General features: G+C 44.0%; 2 protein-coding genes and 1 pseudogene across 5 annotated transcripts in view; 2 read left to right on the top strand and 1 right to left on the bottom strand.

The window, feature by feature from the left end:
- CUNH9orf43 (chromosome unknown C9orf43 homolog) overlaps nt 1-17,465 on the bottom strand; it is a 20,212-nt gene extending 2,747 nt beyond the window's left edge. The window contains exons 1-10 of one of the 4 annotated variants that reach the window (XM_032240449.1): nt 14,638-16,381; nt 14,388-14,523; nt 9,251-9,308; nt 7,036-7,130; nt 5,018-5,051; nt 4,108-4,280; nt 3,281-3,431; nt 2,550-2,607; nt 2,204-2,277; nt 1,896-1,983 (exon numbers count right to left, since the gene is read on the bottom strand). In XM_032240449.1, coding sequence (XP_032096340.1) covers nt 1,896-1,983; nt 2,204-2,277; nt 2,550-2,607; nt 3,281-3,431; nt 4,108-4,280; nt 5,018-5,051; nt 7,036-7,130; nt 9,251-9,308; nt 14,388-14,523; nt 14,638-14,788 — 1,018 coding nt within the window. In that variant the 5' untranslated portion in view covers nt 14,789-16,381. Of the gene's footprint in view, nt 1-1,895; nt 1,984-2,203; nt 2,278-2,549; nt 2,608-3,280; nt 3,432-4,107; nt 4,281-5,017; nt 5,052-7,035; nt 7,131-9,250; nt 9,309-14,387; nt 14,524-14,637; nt 16,382-17,355 lie in introns of those variants that run through there. The other 3 variants (XM_032240447.1, XM_032240448.1, XM_032240450.1) reach the window with 3 other exon arrangements.
- Nucleotides 17,254-20,589, top strand: POLE3 (DNA polymerase epsilon 3, accessory subunit). Its single transcript, XM_032240451.1, has 4 exons — nt 17,254-17,693; nt 17,782-17,867; nt 18,187-18,305; nt 18,827-20,589. Exons 1-4 carry the CDS (start codon nt 17,628-17,630, stop codon nt 18,997-18,999), a joined length of 444 nt encoding a protein of 147 aa, XP_032096342.1. The 5' UTR covers nt 17,254-17,627; the 3' UTR covers nt 19,000-20,589.
- Nucleotides 20,590-23,559: 2,970 nt separating this feature from the next.
- Nucleotides 23,560-24,483, top strand: LOC116524919 (annotated as a pseudogene).
- Nucleotides 24,484-24,722: the final 239 nt, after the last annotated feature.

Below are 24,722 nucleotides of genomic sequence, written 5' to 3'. Positions count from 1 at the left end.
CAGGAGGCTGAGGCAGGAGAATGGCTTGAACCTGGGAGGCAGAGGTTGCAGCGAGCAGAGATCACAACATGGCACTCCAGCCTGAGCAACAAGAGTGAAACTCTGTCTCAAAAAACTAACTAAATAAAAATAAAATAAATTAATTAAAAATAAAGGCTTCTCAATTGCTCTTAGCGTACAGTCAAGGCGGAGCACCACTGGCTGGATGATAAAGGTCAAATGACTTAGCAGTCCATACAAACCTCTGCCTACCTCTGTGGCATGATGGATCACTCTTCCTCAGATACCCAACCCCACAACACACTCAACGGCTCAGTGTTTCCTGAGCAGTTATGATCCTCCCCTATGCCTTTGCACAGGCTATTCCCTTTCAAGAGTTCTTTGCCATATCAGGAAAACTCCTACACATATTCAAGAACCAATGCAAAGATCATCTCTTCCATAAAGCCTTTCTCAACTCAGTGAGGACAGGACACCACTCTAAGAAAATGACTCAGGGGGCACCCCAGTCACCCAAAAACTGCTGCTATTGGAGGCATTGGGAAGGGGTACAAAAGGCACCAGAATGGAATTCAGGGGAGTGGCAGTGGTCACCTTAGATGGAGTGCTAACTGTGGATACATCACTTCCTGCCCGGGGCCAAGCCCTGATTCTGTCTACCTCCCATGACAAGGGCAGGGACCTTCTTAGAACTTCAGGTTAAAGGACATCACTGGCATCAGACAATAAGTGAGATGGGAAGGAAAGCAAGAGGGAAACATCCTTCTCAGGAAACTTAGTCTCAGCCCTCCCAATGCCCCAGGATGGAGAGTTCTTTCTGATGATTAAACAGTTGTTCTCTTATTAAAGTCAGCAATGTCCAGTCTGAGAAGGGCACAATGATCCTCCAAGGTTTTGGGGGATTCTTTCTCCCTCCTCCCATTCTGCAATCAAGTTGAAAAATGTCAGATAGGGGTAAGTATATCCCTGAGCTCAGACATGATAAGGACTCCAAAATGCGGAGATATCGTTCTCGTATCCAGCACATGCACTGGAACAAAAGAAGTACCTGACAAGAATTGGCTCCCTGCCTCCTGGATGGGGCTAGACAATGTGCTGATTTTTTTTTTTTTTTTTTTTTGGAGACGGAGTTTCGCTCTTGTTACCCAGGCTGGAGTGTAATGGCGCGATCTCGGCTCACCGCAACCTCCGCCTCCTGGGTTCAAGCAATTCTCCTGCCTCAGCCTCCTGTGTAGCTGGGACTACAGGCACGCACCACCATGCCCAGCTAATTTTTTGTAGTTTTAGTAGAGACGGGGTTTCACCATGTTGACCAGGATGGTCTCGATCTCTTGACCTCGTGATCCACCCGCCTCGGCCTCCCAAAGTGCTGGGATTACAGGCTTGAGCCACCGCGCCCGGCACAATGTGCTGATTTTAACGAGAGGCTCCAGAGACTCTCTACCTTGTGGCAGGGAGGTTAGGGGGCCCTGGAGCTCTGCTTCCTTAGAACTCCTTTGGGGTTCTAGCGAGGGGCCCCAGCTCTCCCTGCCACATTGGACAATGGGCCCTCAGGGTTTTCTCTGCAAAAACCTGGGCTTGCTCCTCTCCTTGTCCTCAAAGTGCTCTGCCTTTTATTAGGTAGAACCTGAGGAAGAAATGACTGTGATTTATGTTCATGGTCATCTTTCAGGTCCCCATGTGAAGCATACATCTGGCCCAGTTTGTTTGCTTAGTAAATGTCTGCGGGAAGCATGGTGCACGATAGACCAGACAGACTGAAGCATTTCAAGAAATTGTGAGTGCCTAACAAAGGCAGGTCTCAAAATGACAAGAGCATGCTTAGCTTTTCCTACCCTCAGACACCTACCCCTCAAGGATCCTATCACCCCCAACCAAGCATATATTACCATTACCATAGAGACGGTCATGAACGGTGGTGACTGGATGTTTAAGTGACGTGCTTTGGCTCCCTGGATCACCCTTGGCTTTCACTTTAGCCTCCTGAAACCCACATCAGGAGGAACGAATTAGGATATTTGGAAGCAAAGAAAATTTTTTCAAAAGGAATCAAAAAGAAGGAATTTAACATCTACAACCAAACAAGAACTTTATATCTATAACCAGACAGAAAACAAGGAGATTCCCACTTTTCATACATCCCTTCCATTGCAGGCTGTAGCTATTTCTCCCAGGCCCAGCAAGCCCCTCACTGCCACTCTACCTGTTTCTTAGTAGGTGTTTTCAACCTCCTCTGTTGCTGCTGCTGCCGCTGCCACTGCTGCTGTTTCCTGTAACCTGGTGACCAGAGAGCCAGATTGATCCTCTTCTCGCTAACAGCCCCCTCTCTCCAACTGGAATGCCTGCTGTGCCCTCCTTCACAATGCTGACTCTCCCTGGTAAGGACCAATCCAGACAGGCTGCTTCCTGAAACTATTGTTTCCTGAGTTCTACATGTCATTCTGCATGACTAAGGCCACAAATATAACTGAATTGGACCATGTTAAAGTATGAGAAATGTGGGCTGACAAAAATTGTGCTTAGAGATCCAGCAGCAACAGCAAATCTACCTTCTGTCTTCAGGTTACGTAATTTCTTCAGATGTTCAGGATATCGCAGTGCTGGTCTCTGGAGAAAGAAAAAAGAAGCAAAGCTCTACTGCAGATCTTTCCCTTTCTCCAAATGTGTCCCCCAAATGCGTTTATCATCCAGTCAACACTAGTGTTTTGCAGCATTGTACCAGAGGCTATGGAGGAAGGGAAAAGATGTGGGTAACAGAGTGCAGAAGAAATAGAGAACATGGCCAGGCACGCTGGCTGGCGCCTGTAATCCCAGCACTTTGGGAGGCTGAGGTGGGTGGATCACTTGAGCTTGGGAGTTTAAAACCAGTCTAGGCAACATAGTGAAACCCTGTCTCTACAAAAAATTAAAAATTAGCCAGCCATGGTGGCACATGCCTGTAGTCCCAGCTACTCTGGAGGCTGAGGTGGGAGGATGGCTTGATCCCAGAAGGTCAAGGCTGCAGTGAGCCATGATAACCACTGCACTCCAGCCTGGATGACAGAGTGAGACCCAGTCTCTCAAAAAAGAAAAAAAGAAATGAAATAGAGAACATTACTCTCTCAACATTTCCCCATTGCTTGGCTTTCACCTACACAGAGCCCAGCCTTCTGCGGGCCTTGGGTTCAGCATGGAAAGGCAGAACAGAGATAAGGAATAGAATGTCTCCTCTTCCAGATTTGACAAGAGAAGGGTTTGAATTTTCACGTAGGCTTCTTTCCTGTTGCTCCCTAGCTCTTACTTCCAGGGTGAGGCGATGTATAGATAGAAACATCTTAGAAGAAATTGCACTGTCAGGTCGGTTCATTTTCAAGGGAAGATTCTTTCTCATCATGGCCAATTGTATCTTCATCTCTGGACAGGGCATGGTTTGCTTTCTACCTGGGAAAAGTCTGAAGGGGACAGAAGACAGCCAGTCAGCAACAGCTCTTCCTGGAAAGCATGGCTGAGGAGAAAGAGATGTAAAGGGCTCCAAGAAATCTCCACTCTGGTTCTGAAAGAGCTTGTACCAACAAGTGTTCATTTGGTAACACCTTTCTGATGCAACTAAAATCATCATAGCTGCACATACTCAGTGCTGATTCTATGTCAGGCTCATGTACTTTATAATACTGAATCCTTACAACACCCTGAGAACAGGTATTATTCATACTTTGAAATGACGAAAATGAATCTATAAGAGGCTAAATACATTACCAACATTCATATAGCCAGTTAAGTTTCAACATAAAACTCAAAGGTCACCTCACTGCAGACCATACATTCTGCCTACCACTTATTCATAATTCACCTATGAAAAGAAGAGAGTGACAGTGCCTGCCTCCTAGTGGAAATTTCAATGAAAGTACATGTGATGTGCTTAGCACAGAGCTGGGCAAATGGTAAGTGTAATAAATGTGGTGGTTATGATGGTCATCCCTGCCTGTTGGTGAGGCTAAGAGTTGCATAAACAACTGGGGTGATAGTTCTCTCCCAGCCCTACTCAGGAAGAGCACACTGTTTAGACCTGTCGCAGCTTCAGTTGAAAACAGATGCTCTGGCTCTCCTACAGACCTACACGATACTTACTCCTTCAGTAGATCCTGAGGTAATGCTTCGGATTGGGCCCACAGAGGCAGGAAATCTGATCTGAATTTTTCAGACAAGTGCACTGGGGTTGGGGGAGGCACGATCATCTCTGGAGTTCCTACTCGTGTTTCTGTGGACTGATTTCCAGAGAGACCCAGAAATGACTTGCTTTTCTGGAAGAGAAACAGTGGAAAGAATTCTCCAAAGCCCTCTTTCTGAGCCTATTCCTTCCCATCAACATTCTAGCCTCCCAGCACTACCCTGGCATGCACTCCAGCCATTCTTGCCTCCTCTGAATGAGAAGGGCCACCACAATTCCTCTCAAGCTCCCAACTCTATTGTTGTATTCAGATCATACAGGGATTAGTTGTTTTGCTTCATTTTCCAGAAAAGTCATTCATTTATTCACTCAACAAACTGAACAAAAATTTATTGTCTAATTATGTGTCAGTCACAGGGCTAGGGATGGGGATTCAGCAATGAACAAAATGAACCAAGACACTACTCTCATGGACATAGCAGTCTTACAGCTCTGTGACTTAATCAAGGTCACATTTACCCATAAATGGTAGAATTAGAATGAGAAGCCCAGGTCTTATAACTCCTAGTCCATTGAAATTCTATCTCATCACATTGGGATTAGTTTTTAATTGACCAAAAATTCTCCCTGAATACCCAATAGTTCCTCCTGTTATCTCAAGATGCTCTTCATCTCCCTACAGGGAGGAGACAGGGAAGAGGAGTCTCTGAAGAGAGAATGGTTTGGTTAATTATTCCTAAAGAAGGGTTTTCTTTAGCAGATTCTGATAATTTAGGAAAAGAAAGGGGGTGAGGTGGAGAAGACCTGAAAGGAAAACAAAATAAAGTCTACATAGTGATACAAAGGTCTGCACAAAAACATCAAACTCACCACTGCCAAGTTCTTTTTCTTCTTCCCATGCTGGCTGGAGAAAACAAAACAAAACATGCTTCTCAGCTGGACTTGAAATAAGAATAAGCACAACTTATTCCCAGATCTTAAACAGAAGTTCGAAGGTTGTGAATGATGACCACAAAGATTCCTAGCTCTAATCAGTGCTCAAAGACAGCTGGTTAGGAGCCCAGCAGTACCTGTTGCCCAAGTACCTTCTGCTGGAAAGAGCCCCCAGCCTCCTATCTAAATTAGGTTTCCCATCATTCTCTCAGCCAATGCAGTTATCTGCTTTCATAACATGAAACCAAATTAGAAATGATCTATGTAGCTGTGGTTTTGTCTGTAATGTCTCACTCCCCCTGACAAGGCTCCAATAGGACAGGGACCAAATCTATATGGTTCTCCACTAAATCCTCACTGCTTGAGACAGAGAGGTTGTGTAAAAAGTATTTTATGGCTGGGCATGGTGGCTCATGCCTGTAATCCCAGCACTTTGCCAAGGCAGGCAGATCATCACAAGGTCAGGAGTTGGAGACCAGCCTAGCCAACATGGTGAAACCCTGTCTCTACTAAAAAAATACAAAAATTAGGCAGGCATGATGGTGTGTATGTCTAAAATCCCAGCTACTTGGGAGGCTGAGGCAGGAAAATTGCTTTGACCCGAGAGGCAGAGGTTGCAGTGAGCCGAGATCACACCACTGCACTCCAGCCTGGGCGACAGAGCAAGACTCCATCTCAAAAAAAAAAGTATTTTATTGCTCTGTCCTCTTCCTCCTTGCCTGGGAGATGGATATAATAGCTGGAGTTCTAGCAGCCAACTTAGACATTAAAAGCACCCATGAGGTCGGGAGCAGTGGCTCATGCCTGTAATCCCAGCACTTTGGGAGGCCAAGGCGGGCAGATCATAAGGTCAGGAGATTGAGACCATTGTGGCTAACATGATAAAATCCCATCTCTACTAAAAAAAAAAAAAATACAAAAAATTAGCCAGGCATGGTGGCATACGCCTGTAGTACCAGCTACTCAGGAGGCTGAGGCAGGAGAATCACTTGAACCCACTGCACTCTAGCCTGAGCAACAGCACAAGACCCCATCTCAAAAAAAAAAAAATAAATAAAAGCACCCATGAAATTCCTTAGAATCCATGGGCTAAGGATGATGGCCCAGAAAGCTAGAAGGAGCTCCGGTTTCTAATTGTCTCATGGAGCTCACATGCCCTAGGCCTGCCTACTTCTGAGCTTCTTTCACATGAAAGGAAATAAACCCATAGGGTTGTTTTTCATTTGTTTATACCATATATAAACATACAAAAATGCGTGTGTGTGTATGTGTGTGTGTGTGTGTGAGTGTGTGTGTAGTGAGTGAGAGAGAGAGAAGCATTCACAGGATCATTTAAAAAAAAAATGAAATAAAAAGAAATTCTTAAGTTTCATCATCTCTAAATGTCACTTAAGAATCAGACCTGTGCCCCACTCTGCTTGGCCCTGCCCAAAACAGCCTCAAGGATCAGGAAAGAAAAACCAAACACTTTCCCCATGCTTGTCAATATCAGCAAGCCTTTGGGCCTTCACCAAATGATCTTTGTCACGCACCGTTTTGTACACAAGTCCTGTATGCTATTGCTTCTGTACACTGTACTAGGCCCTGGGGTTGAGATCAGAGATTCACATGCTTCACTGAGAACTTTTTCACTTGTTCCAAGTGACTAAAAAGAAAAATTGAGGGAGTATTTATTCCTTAGTCAAGCCTTATAAATAAGTTGGACCTTATCTTGTATGCTAGTTACTGCCATGTAAAATTTGATATGGCAAAGTCCCATAGCATGAATCTCAAAACACATTACATTAAAATTCCAGTATAGCAAAAAGTAGATGCAAGTGACCATGACCTTCTCTGCTTGGCCTCCTGCTACTTGCAATGAGCTGGCTAAAAGAAAGATCACAAAAAGGAGGCCTGCAGAAGACAGCAGGTATTTACAGAATCAAAGGCCTCTGAGTTCCAGATATGATACTCACCTCACATGTATCTCTGTTTCTTCTGGGATCCACAGTACAACCATATTTCTTTCAGGGGAGGGAAGTTGCGTCTCATTCAAATTCAACACTGGCAGCTAAGAGAAAGATATAAAGCCAATGTATGGCTTCAGGTGCTAGGCTCCTTTATCAGATTAAGAATATGCTAAGCAAAGCGTTTGGTGGCACAGAAGATGATTTAAGTTTTCCATATCCAAGACACCTTTATAATATTCTCCAAAAAAAAAAAAAAGACTACTCCATCAAATATCAGTATAAGTATCTGTAAGAATGAGTATTAATAAGCAAACAATCTCCCCTGCTTCCCTGTGCCATTGGGTTAGCATTTAGCAACTCCTAGTCAGACCCCATATAAGGGTGCCCTGGGGCTCAAGGAAACCTTAAAAATCACCTATTCCATACTCCTGGGAAGATACACACAGAAAAAAGCTATTAAAAATAAGGTTGTCCCTGTGAAGAGGAACTGATTGACTTGGAGGTAATAGGAGAGACTCCTTTTCATTAAAAATCCTTTAATGCTTTTTGAATTTAAAAATCATGCTCAGACTGGCACAGTGGCTCATGCCTGTAATCCCAGCACTTTGGAAGGCTGAGGCAGGCAGATCACAAGGTCAGGAGATATATATATATATATATATATATATATATATATATATATATATAATGTTCATACATTATCTATTCAAATAATTAACTTAAAATAATTTAATCTAGGCCAGGCATGACAGCTCATGCACTTTGGTAGACCAGGGAAGAAGACTGCTTTAGCTGGGCATTTGAGACCAGCCTGGGCAACATAGTGAGACCCTGTTTCTTTCTTTTTTTTTAATGAGACAGAGTCTCACTCTGTCACCAGGCTGGAGTGCAATGGCACAATCTCAGCTCACTGCAACCTCTGCCTCCTGGGTTCAAGCGATTCCTGTACCTCATCCTCCCAAGTAGCTGGGACTGCAGGTGTGCACCACCACACCTGGCTAATTTTTTTTGTATTTTAGTAGAGACAGGGTTTCACCATGTTGGTCAGGATGGTCTCGATCTCCTGACCTTATGATCCGCCCGCTTCGGCTTCCCAAAGTGCTGAGATTACAGGTGTGAGCCACCGCGCCCAGCCTATGAGATCCTATTTCTAAAAAATTTTTTTAATTAGCCAAGTGTGGTGGTGTGTGCCTGTAGTCCCAGCTACTCAGGGGTCTGAGGCAGGAGGATGGCTTGAATTCAGGCATTTGAAGCTATAGTGAGCCATGATCATACCACTGCACTCCAGCCAGGGTGACAGAGAAAGACTCTGTCTCTTAAAAAATAATAATTATTATTTAATCTAATCCTCTTATTCTAAAGAAGACAAAGAAGTAAAGTGATTAGTTAATTCATCCATTCAAAACCATCTATCATCTCAGTTCCTTATACTCTCCATTCCACATGATACTGAAAAGTGAAGCATCTCATGAAAAAAATAAAAGGCATCCAGTAGGACTGCAAAGAATAGTAAATCTCTCTTTACTGTAGGTAAGTAGGATTTTTTCTTCCTAAAGTTCTAATTTAGCTCTACCCCCAACTAGCTGTGTGCTTTGGCACATCACTTCTCATCTCAGTTTCCTCCCCTGTAGGATATATAAAATAGACCACAGTAGCGTTCTTCAAATTGCAATTGCAACTTATTCTTAGGTCATAAAATCAAATTCTATGAATCACAGACCACATTGTTTAAAAATGAAATAGAATAAAACAGAATAGGACAGAAAATATTAGAGTACATCACTCATAGCTAAGGTAAGGATTGTTCCATGATATTTTTATTGTAAAATCTTTTTCTTACTGTAGATCATAGCTAAAAAGTTTGCAAGTCATCAGATTAGATGACCTTAAGGCCTATTTAGGTCTGACATTCCAGTATTCCAGTTTCCCTGATTATTAGATGACAGTATTTAATGAGCTGAACATGTTCTATGCAAGACAGAAACAGAAAATTCTCACCTACACCAAACCTACACAAATCAATCCCACTTACTTCTAAGATTTCTGAAGCCATGTAGATAGCAGAGTCTAGCATATAAGCCCAATATTAGACAGTTACTATCAACATTACTATTTAGATTATAGTCTTCCTGAGGAATAATTTCAAATAAAAGCAAAATAGTTTATTTCCACTAGTAAAGAAAAAATGTTGAGGAAGTACCATTTAAAACCTGTGACTTACTTTGAGAAGTCCATTAGCACAGTTGATCAAACTTTTGTCAGGTAAACCCCTTGGAGGCCTAAAAAATGAGTTCCACACATAAAACAGAAACACAAAAGGCTTATTGGAATGACAAAGTTAGTGCTACGAGGAAACCCTTCTACTTATCTACAGAAAACCTTGGGCTTAATGCTTACTCAATGCATGGAGGGTCTCATCATAATTTTAAGTTTTGTTTGTTTGTTTGTTTTTCCTGAAACAGCAACTAAACAGACATTGCACGCTGCAAATACTTCACAGCTATTTGTTCCATCAAAATGGAATTCATAGCCTGCTCTTCCCTCCAGCTAGAGACAGTTATATCACCATCAATAAAAGTTTATTAAGAACCTTTTATGTAGATGCTCAAAATATGTTAAATAAACAAAATGCATTATACACATACAATATCATTCAGCTTTAAAAAGTCATGAAATTCTGATACAGTAGACCTTTAACCATGGTTCCACTTATTCACAGTCAACTATGGTATGCAAATAGGTGAGCACCTACAAGTAAGGTATTTTGAGAGAGAGAGAGCACAAGAGACCACATTCACACCATGAGTTTTTATTACAGCATATTATAATTGTTCTATCTTATTGTTGTTAATCTCTTACTGTGCCTAACTTATAAATTAAACTTTACCATAGGTATGTATGTATATGTAAAAACATAGTAAATAAGCGTTTGGTACTATTCACAGTTTCAGGCATCTAGTGGGGGGTCTAAGAATATATTTCCTGCAAATAAGGAGGGACTACAGTATATACTATAACACTGGAAATATTATAGTAAGTGAAATAAGCCAGACACAAAAGGACAAATGTTGTGTGATTCCACTTATATGAGATACTTAGAACAGACAAGTTCATTAAGACAGAAAATAGAATAGAGATTACCCGGGGCTAGGAAGAGGAGGGAATGGGGAGTTGCTGTTAATGGATACAGTTTTTGTTTGGCATGATGAAAACATTCTGGAAATGGATAGTGGTGATGGATGTACGTTATGAATGTACTTAATGCTAATGAATTGTTCACTTAAAAATGGCTAAAATGTTCCATTTTTGTTATGTATGCATTTACCACAGTAAAAAAAACAAAAAAAAAAACCTCATATCCTTATATTTTCTTATCACTTGCTATATTTCTTTTTTTTTAAAAGACATGTTACATGCATGGATAAATGAATAACGTAAAGAGGTAAATGATAAAGACCTTTAGGAATGATAGTAAGAGGAGTTTAAAAAAAAATAATATATAAAGACCTAACACTCAGCCTGATTGCCTGATTTATGAAGTCCTACATGACATAGGTTCCTGCCTCCCGTCCAGCTCCCCAGCCTTCTCTTTGATCACTCTTCCATTCCTGCTCTATGTTCTAAGCACAATGAACTATTTTCCTGATACAGACAGAACTTCCTCTTGTCTCTAAGCCTTTGCATATGCTATTCCTATGGTTTAGAACACTCTTCCTGCCTACCCTCCACCTACAATCCCCACTTCACTAGGTAGACAGCTCAGACTTCTGGTCTAGGCACAGAGGCCACTTACACAGAAGACAGTGCCCTTGCCTGGGAACTCTTTCTGGTGTTCCCACAAACCCACGGGGCGGTCCTCTCATGACACTCATCATACGGCCTGCCTATTTCCTTGCCTCCCCAACTAGGCTGAAAGTCCCTTGAGGGCAAAGACTGTATGTTGTTTACTGTTGTATCCCCAGCATTCATCACAGTGGCCCTGACTAAAATATAGTTGTGAATTGAATGACTAAACAAATGTCATGGTCCCTGCCTTCAAAGGGCCTAAAATCCAGTTGGACAAACAGGACATAAACATAAAAATATCAATAAGCATGCCAGGGACTGTAAGTGCTGGAGTAGTTTGGAAGAGAGAACATCCAAGGCTAGAGGGAAATGAGGAAACTCAACCCTGGCAGAAGAAAAGGATACATTCTCTCATTCAACAAATACTTACTGTGCTTCCACTGTATGTCAAGCATTGTTGAAGAAATAGGAGACAGAGCAGCCAACAAAACAAACTCACTTTCTCCCTACGAGAGAGTCCCTGCTCTTGTAGGGACTGACATTCTCATGAGAAGTGGCAAATGAATCAACAAAAATCATTTGAGATCAGAAGAACTGAGGAAAAAGGATGCTTGGTTAAATGATAATGAGGGTATAGGGAAATTTTAAACAGATTGGTCAAGGAAGATTTCTGTGAAAAAGCAACATTTAAGCTTAAACTCGAATGACCAAAAGGAATTAGCTGGAAGGATCTAGGGCAGTATTTCCCAACCAGGGGGCAATGTGCCCCCAGGGGACATCCGGCAATGTCTGAGGCATTTCTGGTTGCCATAACTGGAGGTAGGGTACTACTAGTATTCAATGGGTAGAGGTGAGGGAAGTAGTTAAAATCAGATAATGCACAAGATACCTCCAAAGGACAAAGAATTATCTTGGCCAAAATGTCAATAGCATTTAAAAAAATAATAATAACCTAATTGAGGGGAAAACTGTTTCACTCAGAGGAAACAGTAGGTGCGTAAGCCCTGGGGTGGGAGGTGTGGAGTATAGGAGGAATTGAGGGAACAGAGTGGCCTGAACCTATTAAACAAGGAAGGGAGAAATGTGAGAGGAGGGCCATTAGGAAGGCTGGATCTCATAGGGCCTTACAGGCCAGGCCAGGCACTTAATGAAGCAGACAGGAGGAAAGAAGGCCTTTAAGGTTAAGGAAACTGCATGAGCAAAGTGTCAGAGACAGAAAATCACAATCAGAAAACCAGTCTGGCATAGAGGAAAAGTTGGTGTTCAAGAAGAGAGGGCTCTGATTAGATAAGCCAGATAGTAAAGAGCGAGGCCACCAGTTTAGAGTCGGGAGGTTTGGGTCTGTTCTCTAGTAAACAAAGTGCTGATGAAGGAGCTTTTCAAGCAAGGAAATGAACGAAGCAATATTTTTGGAAGATTAATCTGTTGGCCACATGCAAAACAGCTTCAAGGGGAAAAGGCAGGGAAGCCAAATCGGAAGCCACTGCAAACACCCACCATGTCATGAGGTACTGGTCTCCAATAGAGAGCGTGAAGCACAAAGCAAGACACACCTAAGGAAGAAGGCATGGGAACAGGGAACTGAGTAGAGGAGGCAGCTCTCTCACAGCTCTGCACTACACATGGCGGGCAAGCTGGGGCGGAGTGTGTCTCTGGGTGTGAATGTGAAGCACATCATAGGTCCTGACTGAGAAACACCCCTGTTTATCCAGAGTTCAAGTCCTAGAGAACCTGAAAATAGTCATACTCCTTCCTTTACTATCATCAGCCTAAGATAAATCATCAGGGGCTACTTAAATGGAACAGGAGAAAAGAAACTACAAGAGCCACCACTGGTGCTTTGATTCCAGGTAACAAAGTATTTGAAGTTTTTAACTCTAAGTTTTCCACAAATACCTGTCCCTTAGTTTCGTGTATCAGCAAGCACTCATTGGGTACCTAGGAGACTCAAGAAAAGGAGAAAAAAAAAAGCCACTGCTTCTTCCTTTAGTAGCTTATAGTTTCATACCTAAAAATAAAATATTATTATAGAAAGACAGGGGCCAGGCACAGTGTCCCACGCCTGTAATCCCAGCACTCTAGGAGGCTGAGGTGGGTGGAACGCTTTGAGCTCAGGAGTTCGAGACCGGCCTGGGCAACACGGCAAAACCCTGCCTATATAAAAAAAAGAAAAATTAGCCGGGCGTGGTGGTGCGTGCCTGTGGTCCCAGCTACTCGGGAGGCTGAGACTGGAGAATCGCTTGAACTTGGGAGGTGGAGGTTGCAGTGAGCCAAGATCATGTCATTACACTCTAGCCTAGGTGACAGAGTAAGACCCTATACCCCACCAAAAAAAAAGAAATAGAAAGACAGGGTTGGGCATGGTGGCTCACACCTGTAATCCCAGTACTTTGGGAGGCCAAGGTGGGTGGATCACTTGAGGTCAGGAGTTAAAGACCAGCCTGGCCATCATGGAGAAACTCCGTCTCTACTAAAAATATAAAACTCAGCCAGGTGAGATGGTACATGTCTGTAATTCCAGCTACTTGGGAGGCTGAGGCACAAGAATTGCTTGAACCTGGGAGGCAGAGGTCGCGCCACTGGACTCCAGCCTGGGTGACAGGTGAGATTCTGTCTCAAAAAAAGAAAAGAAAACAGCATACATATAGGGACAGTTTTCTGATCTACAGACGCTGATAGATGGGCTGAATTGTCTCCTCCCAAAATTAATCTGTTGAAGTCCTAACTAGTACTTCAGAATTCGACGATATTTGGAGACATGGTCTTTAAAAAAGTAATTAAAGTAAAAATGAAGTCACATGGGTGGGCCCTCACTCAGTAAGACTGGTGTCCTTGTAAGAAGAAATTAAGACACAGACACACGGAGGGAAGGCCATGTTAAGACATAGGGAGAGGGGCCCGGTATGGTGTCTTATGTCTGTAACCCCAACAATTTGTGAGGCCAAGGCAGGTGGATCACTTGAGGCCAGGAGTTCAAGACCAGCCCAGGCAACAAAGCAAGACCTCATCTCTAATAAAAGTAAAAAAAATTAGCCAGGCATGTTGGTGCACACTTGTAGTCCCAGCTACTTGGGAGGCCGAGGTGGGAAGATCGCCTGAGCCTGGATAGTTGAGGCTGCAGTGAGCTATGATCACACCACTGCACTCCAGTCCAGCCTAGGTAACAAGGTGGGACCCTGCCTCAGGAAAAAAGGAAATAAATAAAAAAGACAAGGGGAAAAAAATTATCATCTACAAACCAAGAGCGGCCTCAAAAGAAAACAATCTTGCCAACACCTTGACATTGACTTCTAGCCTCAAGAATTATAAGAAAATTAATTTTGCTGTTTAAGCCACCCAGTCTATGGTATTCTGTTACGACAGCCCTAGCAAACCAATATACCTTCCAAATCAACCAATTCCTAGAGCACAAACAGAGTTTCTTTCTGTTTCCTACTGCCTGTTCACCAGTTCTTTAACCAAATTGGTGTTTTTAATCTGGCTTTCTTAAAGTATACTACATGGATAAGGAAAATCATAACCCAGAATTTTGAGACAATCAGCTGTTACAGGAAGATTCCGTGATAATTTACCTGCCTTGAAATTTGGAGTAAAATTTTGAACTCTGAGACAATAAAGAACGGGTCTTAGTAAAGGTACATTCTGGTAAATGACGAGGTGCAAAGCAAGAATCTGGGATGTTTACCACGGTGAGCACTGGGAGTTTATCTGAAGAGGCAGATCAGAAGAAAGGGTGTTAATATGCTGCGAGGAGAAAGGAAGCCACATACATGAACAGATTAAGAACCTTGTAAGAGAGAGGACAGAAGCTAGTTAATTCACCTTCAGCATCCTGGGGAGTTTTGCAGGGTGAGCTGAGGATTCGAGGATGGCCCCTCTCAATGCGGCGGATAGTTGCCCAGCATTGTGGATGCTGACAAACAGCCAAGCCACAGGTGGTTTCATCCCACTGGCTCTCATCTGGCAAGTCCATACCTAGAAACGGTTTAGGACAAAGGCCAACCCTGCAGCATTCTAGTCCTCTGGAAAATCAACCACCACATAATTGAGGAGTATTATACATTAACCATACAGTCCAGATCTTAATTTGAACTCAAAGTAGAAAATATTTCTATTGAACCTACACAGGTAAATGATGACCACAAAATTAAAGATTGGGTGACAAGCAAGTATGGAAATATCTCAGCATGAGGTAGAATGACAAGAGTTGAGAGCATAATGACTTCAGGTCTCCTAATTGGCTCTTTAACAACAGAGTGACCTGGGACTTAACCAGTCTGAGCCTCTTGCCTCAACTGTAAAATGAGGATAAGCTTATTTCACAGGGTCATTACAAAAATTAGTTAATGGATAGTAAAAGCCTGGCATATTGTTCCAAATAAATATTTGCATCCTTTCATTTTCCCTTTCGTTAGTTATCAGGGAGAAGATGCCACCATCTCCAAAACACATTATCAAATTATGAACAGAGTAGTCACAGAGCATCTTAGAAGGCCCACACTCCTGAAAGATATGCTTCATTTTCCAATGCGCTTCGGTTCCCATGAAGGCAGATCAAATCCCACCAGCCATGAATGTGTTTGATCAAAGAGCAAATCACTAGACACTCCCAGTTGCATCAGAGGCCATTAGTTTTTCATTTATTGGCCATATGGCCTTGGACAAGTGACTTCACATCTCTCTCTCAAGTAGGAGGAGGGGTCCTGGCTTGGTGGCTCAGGTCAGTAATCACAGCACTTTGGTAGGCCAAGGTGTTACCCCCTCTCTACAAAAAATAATAAATAAAATAAACAGAAGGAGGGGAATCCCTAAAGACTGCAGAAGGATTAAATGAGATAATGTACTTTTACGGATGGGAGGTGCTTAATAAATATATTTATCTTTTCCTTTCTAGAGGTGTTTTAGGCAATCACTAACTACCACTTTATCCCTAAGAACTTTTTAAGGATGGTGTCCATTTCTTTCTTTCATCCAACACATTTACTGATTACTAAATATGTGAGGGGACCTGCTTTGGACATGAACAGTAATGAACAAACTGCTTGTTCTAAACAGTTTGTAATTTAGATCAAAGATAAACTATCAGCCTGGGATTGCACCTGGCCTATGACTTGTTTTGTTTGGCTGGCACCTTGAACCTATCTTAAAATTGAAATAGCCCAGTGTCCGGATTTCTGGCTCCTTTTAGGGACCAAAGTACTTGGCAACACGGGGGCCACTTCCAGCTGAATAGCAGTTGACTAGTGCTGAGAAGCTCGATGTTTTCAGCCAGGTCTGTTCTATCCAAACGGAATTCCCCCACCAGACCTTATGGTCTCTAATTGAAGCACTTTTAGTTGCCATTTATCACAGCATTTGCTCTTTTGTTTTTAAATATTTCTCTGTAAACAGGCCTCTATTGAAAGCAGGAAAACTAATGGGAGACTTGAGGCTGCATGCTTGAAGGGAAAAGAGCAGCATTAATTCTCTGTCGGAGGCTGGGCACGGTGGCTCACGCCAGTAATCCCAGCACTTTGGGAGGCTGAGGGCGAATCCCTTGAGCCCTGGAGTTCGAGACCAGCTGGAGCAACATGGTGAAACTATGAAAAATTTAAAAAAATCAGCTGTGTGATGGAACGCACCTGTAGCCCCAGCTACCTGGGGGCTGAGGTGAGAGGACCACCTGAGCCCGGGAGGTCGAGGCTGCAGTGAGCCCAGGCCGTGCCGCCGCACTCCAGCCTGGGCCAGAGTGAGATGCTGTCCAAAAAAAAAAAAAAAATCAGTAGGACTGAGAATTTCTAGGTACTTAATATGAAAATGACTTGAAAACAAAACGCCATTGCAAACCTAGAGAATGGTTTTAATTGGAAAAATGTATGATGAACAATTTAACTGAAAAATAAATACAATTTTAACAAGGTTTGTTTTTGAAAGCGAAAGTGATGTTGTATTTTTCTTACAACGAAAAAGCTGCATCTCGCCCTTTCGTTACCTGCCCAGCCCGAATTAAATCCCGAGCCTAATCAGGCGCATCTCTATATAGCCAGCATTATCCCTGGGCTGCCTAAATAGTTCGCGTTAAAAACAAACTACCAAAAACACTTAAATAACACTCATTCTTAGTACCATCGTTACGAAGGTATGAGATGCGAAAAGATTAGAAACCAACATCAACTTCGGTAGCGATGGAAAAAGACTGCCCGTTTCATTCCAGGAAAGAAAAAAAAATTGGGAGAATCTCACCACGCGGGGCTGAGGTCTTGCAAGAGCAAAGCAGATTCGAAACCGCTTAGGGTTGCGAAGCCAAGTGGAAAAACGCAGCCCCATGCGGCGTGAAGAGTAGGTTACCGGAGCGGGCCCCCTAGAGCCCTCCTCCGGGTCTAAGAGGACCCGCCCAGCCGAGTCAGCCACGCCTTCGTCTCCCGCGCGCTACGCCCCGCCCGCGCCGTCGCCAAGCAGCGGCGCAGAGCACCATGGGAAGGGGACGGAAGCTCCATTGGGCCATATTAAGGTGGTGCGAAGCTTCCCGACGCGGCGAAGGCGAGAAGCAGAGAAACTGACCTGCAGATGGACGTGCGGGGTGCACTGGTGTTGGATGAAGCCTCGACGGGCCAAAACCACTGAGGCTTCAAAGTCTGGATGCGCCGGCATTTGAGGCGGAGGCGGGGCTGGGAAAGGAGGGAGGTTATGGCGCGCGGGGCACTGTGAGACACTGTGGGACACGTGGGGCGGGACGGAAGCCCGAGTGGGTCAGACCGTAGCGACGCGGGAAGTCCGGACGCAGTAGCTGCCTGAAGCGGAGGCGAGGGGGAGGTTCAGCCCCAGCGGCGGCAATGGCGGAAAGGCCAGAGGACCTAAACCTGCCCAACGCTGTCATCACCAGGATCATCAAGGAGGCGGTGAGCAGCTCGGGGGGGGGCGGACGAGCGGGCAGGAGGGAAGCAGGTCCTGGACCGGCAGCTTTGCTTATCCCCGGTCTCCTCGCAGCTCCCGGACGGTGTCAACATTTCTAAGGAGGCCCGGAGCGCCATCTCTCGCGCCGCCAGCGTCTTCGTGCTGTACGCCACATCCTGGTGAGCCGGGCAGAAGCGTAAGAGAGGCGCGGGGATACCTGGCTGGGAGTTCCTGACCGGGAGCCCACAAACCCCAACGATTGTGTCCTCTTTCGGTGGGGAGAAGTTCACAGTCCTCTGCCAATTCTTACAAGTTCTGAAGCAAAAAAACAACAAAATGACTTTGCTTTAGTTTTTTTGTACGGAGAAGGGAAGGACTTAACCCTGTCACACCAAAACCCATGCATGTGAGAGGCAGGCTTTCCCGTCCCTGGGTGCTCCTTTTCCCACCCACCCCTTACGCGCAAGAGGGAGCCTGACAGCCTTTCTCTTCTCCCAGTGCCAACAACTTTGCAATGAAAGGAAAGCGCAAGACGCTGAATGCCAGTGATGTGCTGTCAGCCATGGAAGAGATGGAGTTCCAGCGGTTTGTTACCCCATTAAAAGAAGCTCTAGAAGGTAACAAGCCTCCTGTCTTCTAAACCACACAGAAGATGGTCCTTCTGTGTGACCTGTTCATCCGGCCCTGAGCCTTTCTGAGCATGGGTCCCTTTAAGTCCAGTAAGCCAGCACTTGATGTGACTCAACCCAGTTCAGTGGGCACCACAGAGTCTTGCCCAATCACCCAAGCTGGAGTGCAGTGGTGGGATCTCGGCTCACTCCAGTCTCCTCCTCCTGAGTTTAAGCAATTCTCTTACCTCAGCCTCCCGAGTAGCTGAGACTACAGGTGCACACCACCATGCCCAGCTAATTTTTGTAATTTTGTAGAGACAGGGTTTCACCATGTTGGCCAAGCTGGTCTTGAACTCCTGACCTCAGGTATCCACCCACCTTAGCCTCCCAAAGCATTGGGATTACAGGCATGAGCCACTGGGCCCGTCTGCCTCCGTTTTTCCAATTGTACAATGCAGTTAGCTGCTGCAGTCTGTCGGACTCACTCTTTCAGCTCTGTCTCCTAACCCCTTCTTTCCTCCTTACAGCATATAGGCGGGAGCAGAAAGGCAAGAAGGAGGCCTCAGAACAAAAGAAGAAAGACAAAGACAAAAAAACAGACTCTGAAGAGCAAGACAAGAGCCGGGATGAGGACAATGATGAAGACGAAGAAAGACTGGAAGAAGAAGAACAGAATGAAGAGGAGGAAGTAGACAACTGAATAGGGTGGGAGACTGTGGCACCTTGGAAGCTACCACTTGAAATGTGATGTGCTACACGTTTCTATGAAGCTTTTCCATGTGGGGCAGAGCAGTCTCAGGCAGAAGTGCCTGAAAAGGTCAGAATAAAAACTGGCTAGAAATACCATCAAAACCAGCACTTCCCAAACTCAGAGCATCTGAGTAGCAGAACCCTGTTTTGCTTTATCAATCTGAAGGTTATGACTTTTTGACAAGAGGGATTCTGAACAGCTAAATGAATCAGTTTGATCACTTTTCGTTACTTATATGTATGGTTAGGTGGTTTTTGATCCACAGTCTTCCTCATTGCCCCACGTAAGTAATAACTTCCATGCTGCCTGCTGCGTTTCAGATCTCAGAGGCAGCCAAGGCTCAGGAAAAATTGGGGCTTTGCTTATGGTCAGCCTGTGTTTGATTGCACAGTCTTTGACAATAATAGTTTACTAAGACTGGTCAGAATTTGTAAGCTTTAGGAAACCACTAGAATTCTGTGGAAGAATAACAAAATCTGTTCTGTCTCTTCACTTGACTGAAGCATTAACTGAAGTTTGTTTTTCATAGACCCACTAGGCTCAAAACCTTTCTGTATTGCCTGTAGATGTTTGACCTGCTGGGTGGTGGTAATCTGGTAACAAATGCTCTTAACTTTGCAGTATAGAATGGTATCAGTCAAGCCAGGGTGCCAGTGTCTTACTTTTACAAAAACAGATGGCGTAGTGTTAGATGTACCGTTCTTTGGCTACTGTACAGCTTTAGGATTTGTCATCACCTCCTGGAAGGTGTAAAACCCCAGGCTTCCTCTTCTTGTAGTCTATCTCCCAGACTTGTGACTATGGCTTTTCATTCTTCAATTCATGATGAGTTCCAAACTATTTCCTTTTGTCACAGCTTTCTCCCTCTGCGGTCTTGTTTCCTTTCTGTCTTCTGCCTCTCCTCTGCTCCCCATCCCACTTTCTCCTCTCCCTCCTTTTCTCACTTCTGTCAGTCTAGGAGCTTTGATTACCTGCTTAATACTCCAAAGTGTGAGTTCCTCTGATCTCTTGATTACTTAGTTCTAATTTCATGGTTTTTTGTTTTGTTTAAGAGATGGGGTCTCACTCTGTGGCCCAGGCTGGAGTGCAGTGGCATGATCATAGGTCACTGCATCCTTGAACTCCTGGGCTCAAGTGATCCTCCCCGCTGAGCCTCCTGAGTATCTGGGACTACAGATGTGTGCCACCAAGCCTGGCTAATTTTGTCTCATGTCTTCTAAAAATTACTTTGTGATTGTGAAGCCCCTCTGAACCTTAAGGGAAATCTGATGGTGCTCAGGAATCTAACTCTCCCTAAACCGTCCTCTTGCACTGCTTCCAGAATCTCTCTGTTGGCCTTTCTTAGCCTTTTTGTGTTTCCAGTCAGTGCTCCAAGCACTTTGTGTTCGTCTCTAAGTTGAGTGCTTGGGGTTTGACAGGTAGTGACGTGTAGTTTGACACTGTTAACTTGCTAAATAAATACAGTGGAAGTTTGTGAGTGAAGAATGCTGAGAAGATTGTAATGCTTTGTACAAATAAAGAACGCTCTTGTTAAAAAAATGATGCCTCTTGTTTCATCCTGCTTGTTCATAGTGTGTTTTTGGAGAGAACTCCTGATGATACTCTCCATGCAGTTTTTGGGGTATGGACTTGGTGAGACCTTTGTAAACATGAGATCCTGCATCGCCTTGGATGACCAGCAGGTGCTGCTCACTCACAGGCAAGGGCTCTGAACTGCAAAAGCGTTTTTTTGTTTTTTGGGTTTTTTTTGTTTGTTTTGAGACAAGAGTCTCAATCTGTCGCCAGGGCTGGAGTGCAGTGGTGCGATCTCGGCTCACTGCAACCTCCACCTCCCAGGTTCAAGCGATTCTTCTGCCTCAACCTCCCGAATAGCTGGGATTACAGGTGTGTGCCACTACACCCAGCTTATTTTTAGTAGAGAGAGTTTCACCACGTTGGCTAGGCTGGTCTTGAACTCCTGACCTCAGGTGATCTGCCCGCCTCGGCCTCCCAAAGTGCATGAGCCACCACACCTGCTGCAAGAGTTTTTGATGGATCTGCTGGGCACCTGTACATACTAGATTCTCAGCAACTTCATTTGGTAAGCCCCTAAATGCTTTCAAGTATTAACCTTTTTTACTTTTCTTTTTTTTTCATTTGAGACAGGGTCTAGCTATGTTGCCCAGGCTGATCTCAAATTCCTGGGCTCAAGCAATTCCCCTGCCTCAGCCTCCCAAAATACTGGAATTATAGGTGTGAGCCACCACACCCAGCCTCAAGTATTAACTTTTAGACCCTATTAAATAGCACTGCTGTTACCTCTATTATCTCTTAACCACAGTACTATATTACCTATCTAATTTACATAGCTTTTTTTTTTTTTTTGAGACAAGAGTTTTGCTCTGTCGACCAGGCTAAAGGGCAGTGGTGCAATCTCTGCTCACTGCAACCTCTGTCTCCTGAGTTCAAGCTATTCTCTTGCCTCAGCCTCCCAACTAGCTACCATTACAGGCCTGCACCAGCACACCTGGCTGATTTTTCTATTTTTAGTAGAGACGGATTTCACCATGTTGTCCAGGCTAGACGAGAACTCCTGACCTCAAGTGATCTGCCCACCTCGGACTCCCAAAGTGCTGGGGTTATAGGCATGAGTCACCGTGCCCAGCCAAATCTACATAGCTTTTTCAAATCATAAATTTATAAATAACATTTCACAAAGATACAACCATGGCCCTTCATGTCCAGAGATTCTGATTTGGATTTGGGAGTGGGGAGGGGGAAGGCTGGTCTTGAACTCCTGACCTCAGGTAATCTGCCTGCCTTGGCCTCCCAAAGTGCTGGATTACTGGTGTGAGCCACCACACCCGGCCAAAAACGGTTAATTATATGTTCTTTGAATTTCATCTTAATCTTAAAAAGTGAGTTCACTAGATGCAATGTGGGATTCTGGGTTGGCCACTGTAATCGAAAAAGGACATCATAAGTAGAGAAACTGTTGAAATATAAAAAGCTTATTTAAAAAAGTAGGAGCAAGGTCAAACATCATTGGAACAGGATCCCAGTTTTCGTAAATTAGTGATAAGATCTTGAGCAAGTCACTTCTCTCTTAAGAACCTCAATTTTCTATCAGTAAAAATAGGAGGTAAGGCTGCAATAGCAGCTTTGAATGGGTTGGGCCATGGTTAAAAATGCCTGAAACATTGTCCGGAGTGGTGGCTCAGGCCTGTAATCCCAGCACTTTGGCAGACTGAGGGGGGTGGATCATGAAGTCAGGAGATCAAGATCATTCTGGCCAACATGGTAAAACCCCATCTCTACTAAAAATACAAAAATTCCAGGCGTGGTAGTGCACACCTGTAATCCCAGCGACTCAGGAGGCTGAGGCAGGAGAATCGCTTGAACCCGGGAGGCGGAGGTTGCAGCGAGCTGAAATCGTAACGCTGCACTGCAGCCTGACAAAGAGGGACTCTGCCTCAAAAAAAAAAAAAAGAAAGTGAATCATGACCTTAGCCTAGTAAGGAATTCGAAAAGTCTAGATACCACTCTAGTAATGATAGAGGCGTGGTGGGGAAAAACTGGTGGATGACGTCAAAGATTTTTCCCAGTTGTTAAATTCTGTAGTTTTAAAGTCATAGTCCCTATTCTCAGGAAACAGTCCAAGTTTGGTGATGAATGGGGCAGAATTAACTAAAGCTGTTTGGAAGGAGAGTTATTTTGCGGATTGTTAACTAGAGCACACAGCCTTGTTAGAGAGTGACAGGTTAAAATAGGTAGCAGGGTAAGCCCTTCTCATGCAGGCTTTGAATAATAGGTTTAAGTATAGATTTGATTTAATAGGAAACAGGAGAGTCTGTAACCCAGCAATGCTCCAGAAAGATCCACGTGCCAAGTAATCATACAGAGAAAGCTAGGGGAAGCAGAGATGAGGCAGGGGACTGAGCTTAAGGAAGCCACAGGAGCTGAGTAATGCTCACAGGAATTAAGAAAGGATGTTTCTACTGTGAAGGCAAAAGATATTAGATCTAGTGATGGTTCTAATTATTTTTAGTTATCAACCTCGGGGAGGGAACAGGTATCAGGAAAGAAATATTGGCCAGGGAATCTAGGAAAAAATAAATAATAATTGCCCATATGGAGCGTGGTTATTAGCAGGCATTGCAGAGGGAGCCCAATGTAATTTGGGGCAAATTACTTAATCTAGCTGGCAATTGTTTTTCTAATCCGTAAAGTGAGACTAGTAACATTGTTACTGTCAAGATTAGACGAATGTAAAATGCACGTACTGTCCCTGACTCTTTGATACAAAGCAAGGTTAGTTCTTTTCTACCCCCTTCCTTGTTGAACACAGACCAGAACTCTAGTAGCTGGAAACTAAGCAGTGTCATATTTCTCTAGCCTTAAGCTGCTCTGCCCCTTAAATTTAAAATATAAAGTATATGACAGGTTTGGGGTACAGATTTTGAGAAATCTTTTGCTAGAACTTCTGGGAGGGACTTGTACACCTGGTGCAGGAGCTCCGGGGCCCAGCGATTATGTTTGAAGTAGTGGTTCTACCAACATGTCCCTTGGTTCCAGTGCCGGTTTTGACCACCACGTTACCATTTTTCACCCGAGGGTCGGCTCTACCAAGTAGAATATGCTTTTAAGGCTACTAAGACATCAGTAGCTGTCAGAAGGAAAGGCTGTGCAGTAATTGTCATGCAGAATAAAGTACCTGACAAAAGACTGGATTCCAGCACAGTGACTTACTTATTCAAGATAACTGAAAACACTGGTTGTGTGATGACCGGAATGACAGCTGACAGCAGATCCCAGGCACAGAGGGCACGCTATGAGGCAGCTAACTGGAAATGCAAGTATGGCTATGAGATTCCTGTGGACACGCTGTGTAAACGAGCTGCAGATATTTCTCAGGCCTACACACAGAATGCTGAAATGAGGCCTTTTGGTTGTTGTATGATTTTAATTGGTGTAGATGAAGAGCAAGGCCGTCAGGCATGTAAGTGTGATCCTGCAGATTACTACCGTGGGTTTAAAGCCACTGCAGCAGGAGTCAAAACAACTGAGTCAACCAGCTTCCTTGAAAAAAAGTGAAGAAGAAATTTGATTGGACATTTGAACAGACAGTGGAAACTGCAATTACATGCCTGTCTACTGTTCTATCAATTTCAAAGCTTCAGAAATAGAAGTCGGAGTAGTGACAGTTGAAAATCCTAAATTCAGGATTCTTACAGAAGCAGAGATTGACGCTCACCTTGTTTCTCCAGCAGAGAGAGACTAAACACCATCCTTAGTTTACCAGATCCATGATGCCACTTAAACCTGTCTGTTTGGTAACAACAAACTAACATTATGGAGGTCCCTGGATTGAAAAAGTAGCCTTTCCCGCTCCTCCTACTGTCGAAGTGGTTAGGACTCTATGTAAATAGAAACAATGCTTTTGGGAAATAAAAACAAAAATAAATATTTAAAAATCTTTTTGTTTGTTTTTAAGATAGAGTCTTGCTCTGTCACCCAGGCTGGAGTGTGGTGGCATGATCTCAGCCCATTACAACCTCCACCTCCCCGGTTCAAGGGATTCTCCTGCCTCAGCATCCCGAGTAGTGGGAATTACAGGAGCCCACCACCACGCCCGGCTAATTTTTTATATTTTCAGTAAAGACGGGGTTTCACCATGTTGGTCAGGCTGGTCT

Source organism: Sapajus apella, unplaced genomic scaffold, assembly GCF_009761245.1.
Source record: "Sapajus apella isolate SASKATOON/1434 unplaced genomic scaffold, GSC_monkey_1.0 scaffold46, whole genome shotgun sequence".
NCBI classification, from domain to species: Eukaryota; Metazoa; Chordata; class Mammalia; order Primates; family Cebidae; genus Sapajus; species Sapajus apella.
This window is presented reverse-complemented; position numbering and strand designations above follow the sequence as displayed.

What these genes read in the sequence shown, in the direction of transcription:
- POLE3 (XM_032240451.1), top strand. Translation starts at nt 17,628, where the DNA reads ATGGCGGAAAGGCCAGAGGACCTAAACCTGCCCAACGCTGTCATCACC. An exon ending in CCAGGATCATCAAGGAGGCG is followed by an intron (nt 17,694 to 17,781) that starts GTGAGCAGCTCG and finishes GTCTCCTCGCAG; the next exon opens with CTCCCGGACGGTGTCAACAT. An exon ending in GTGCTGTACGCCACATCCTG is followed by an intron (nt 17,868 to 18,186) that starts GTGAGCCGGGCA and finishes CTCTTCTCCCAG; the next exon opens with TGCCAACAACTTTGCAATGA.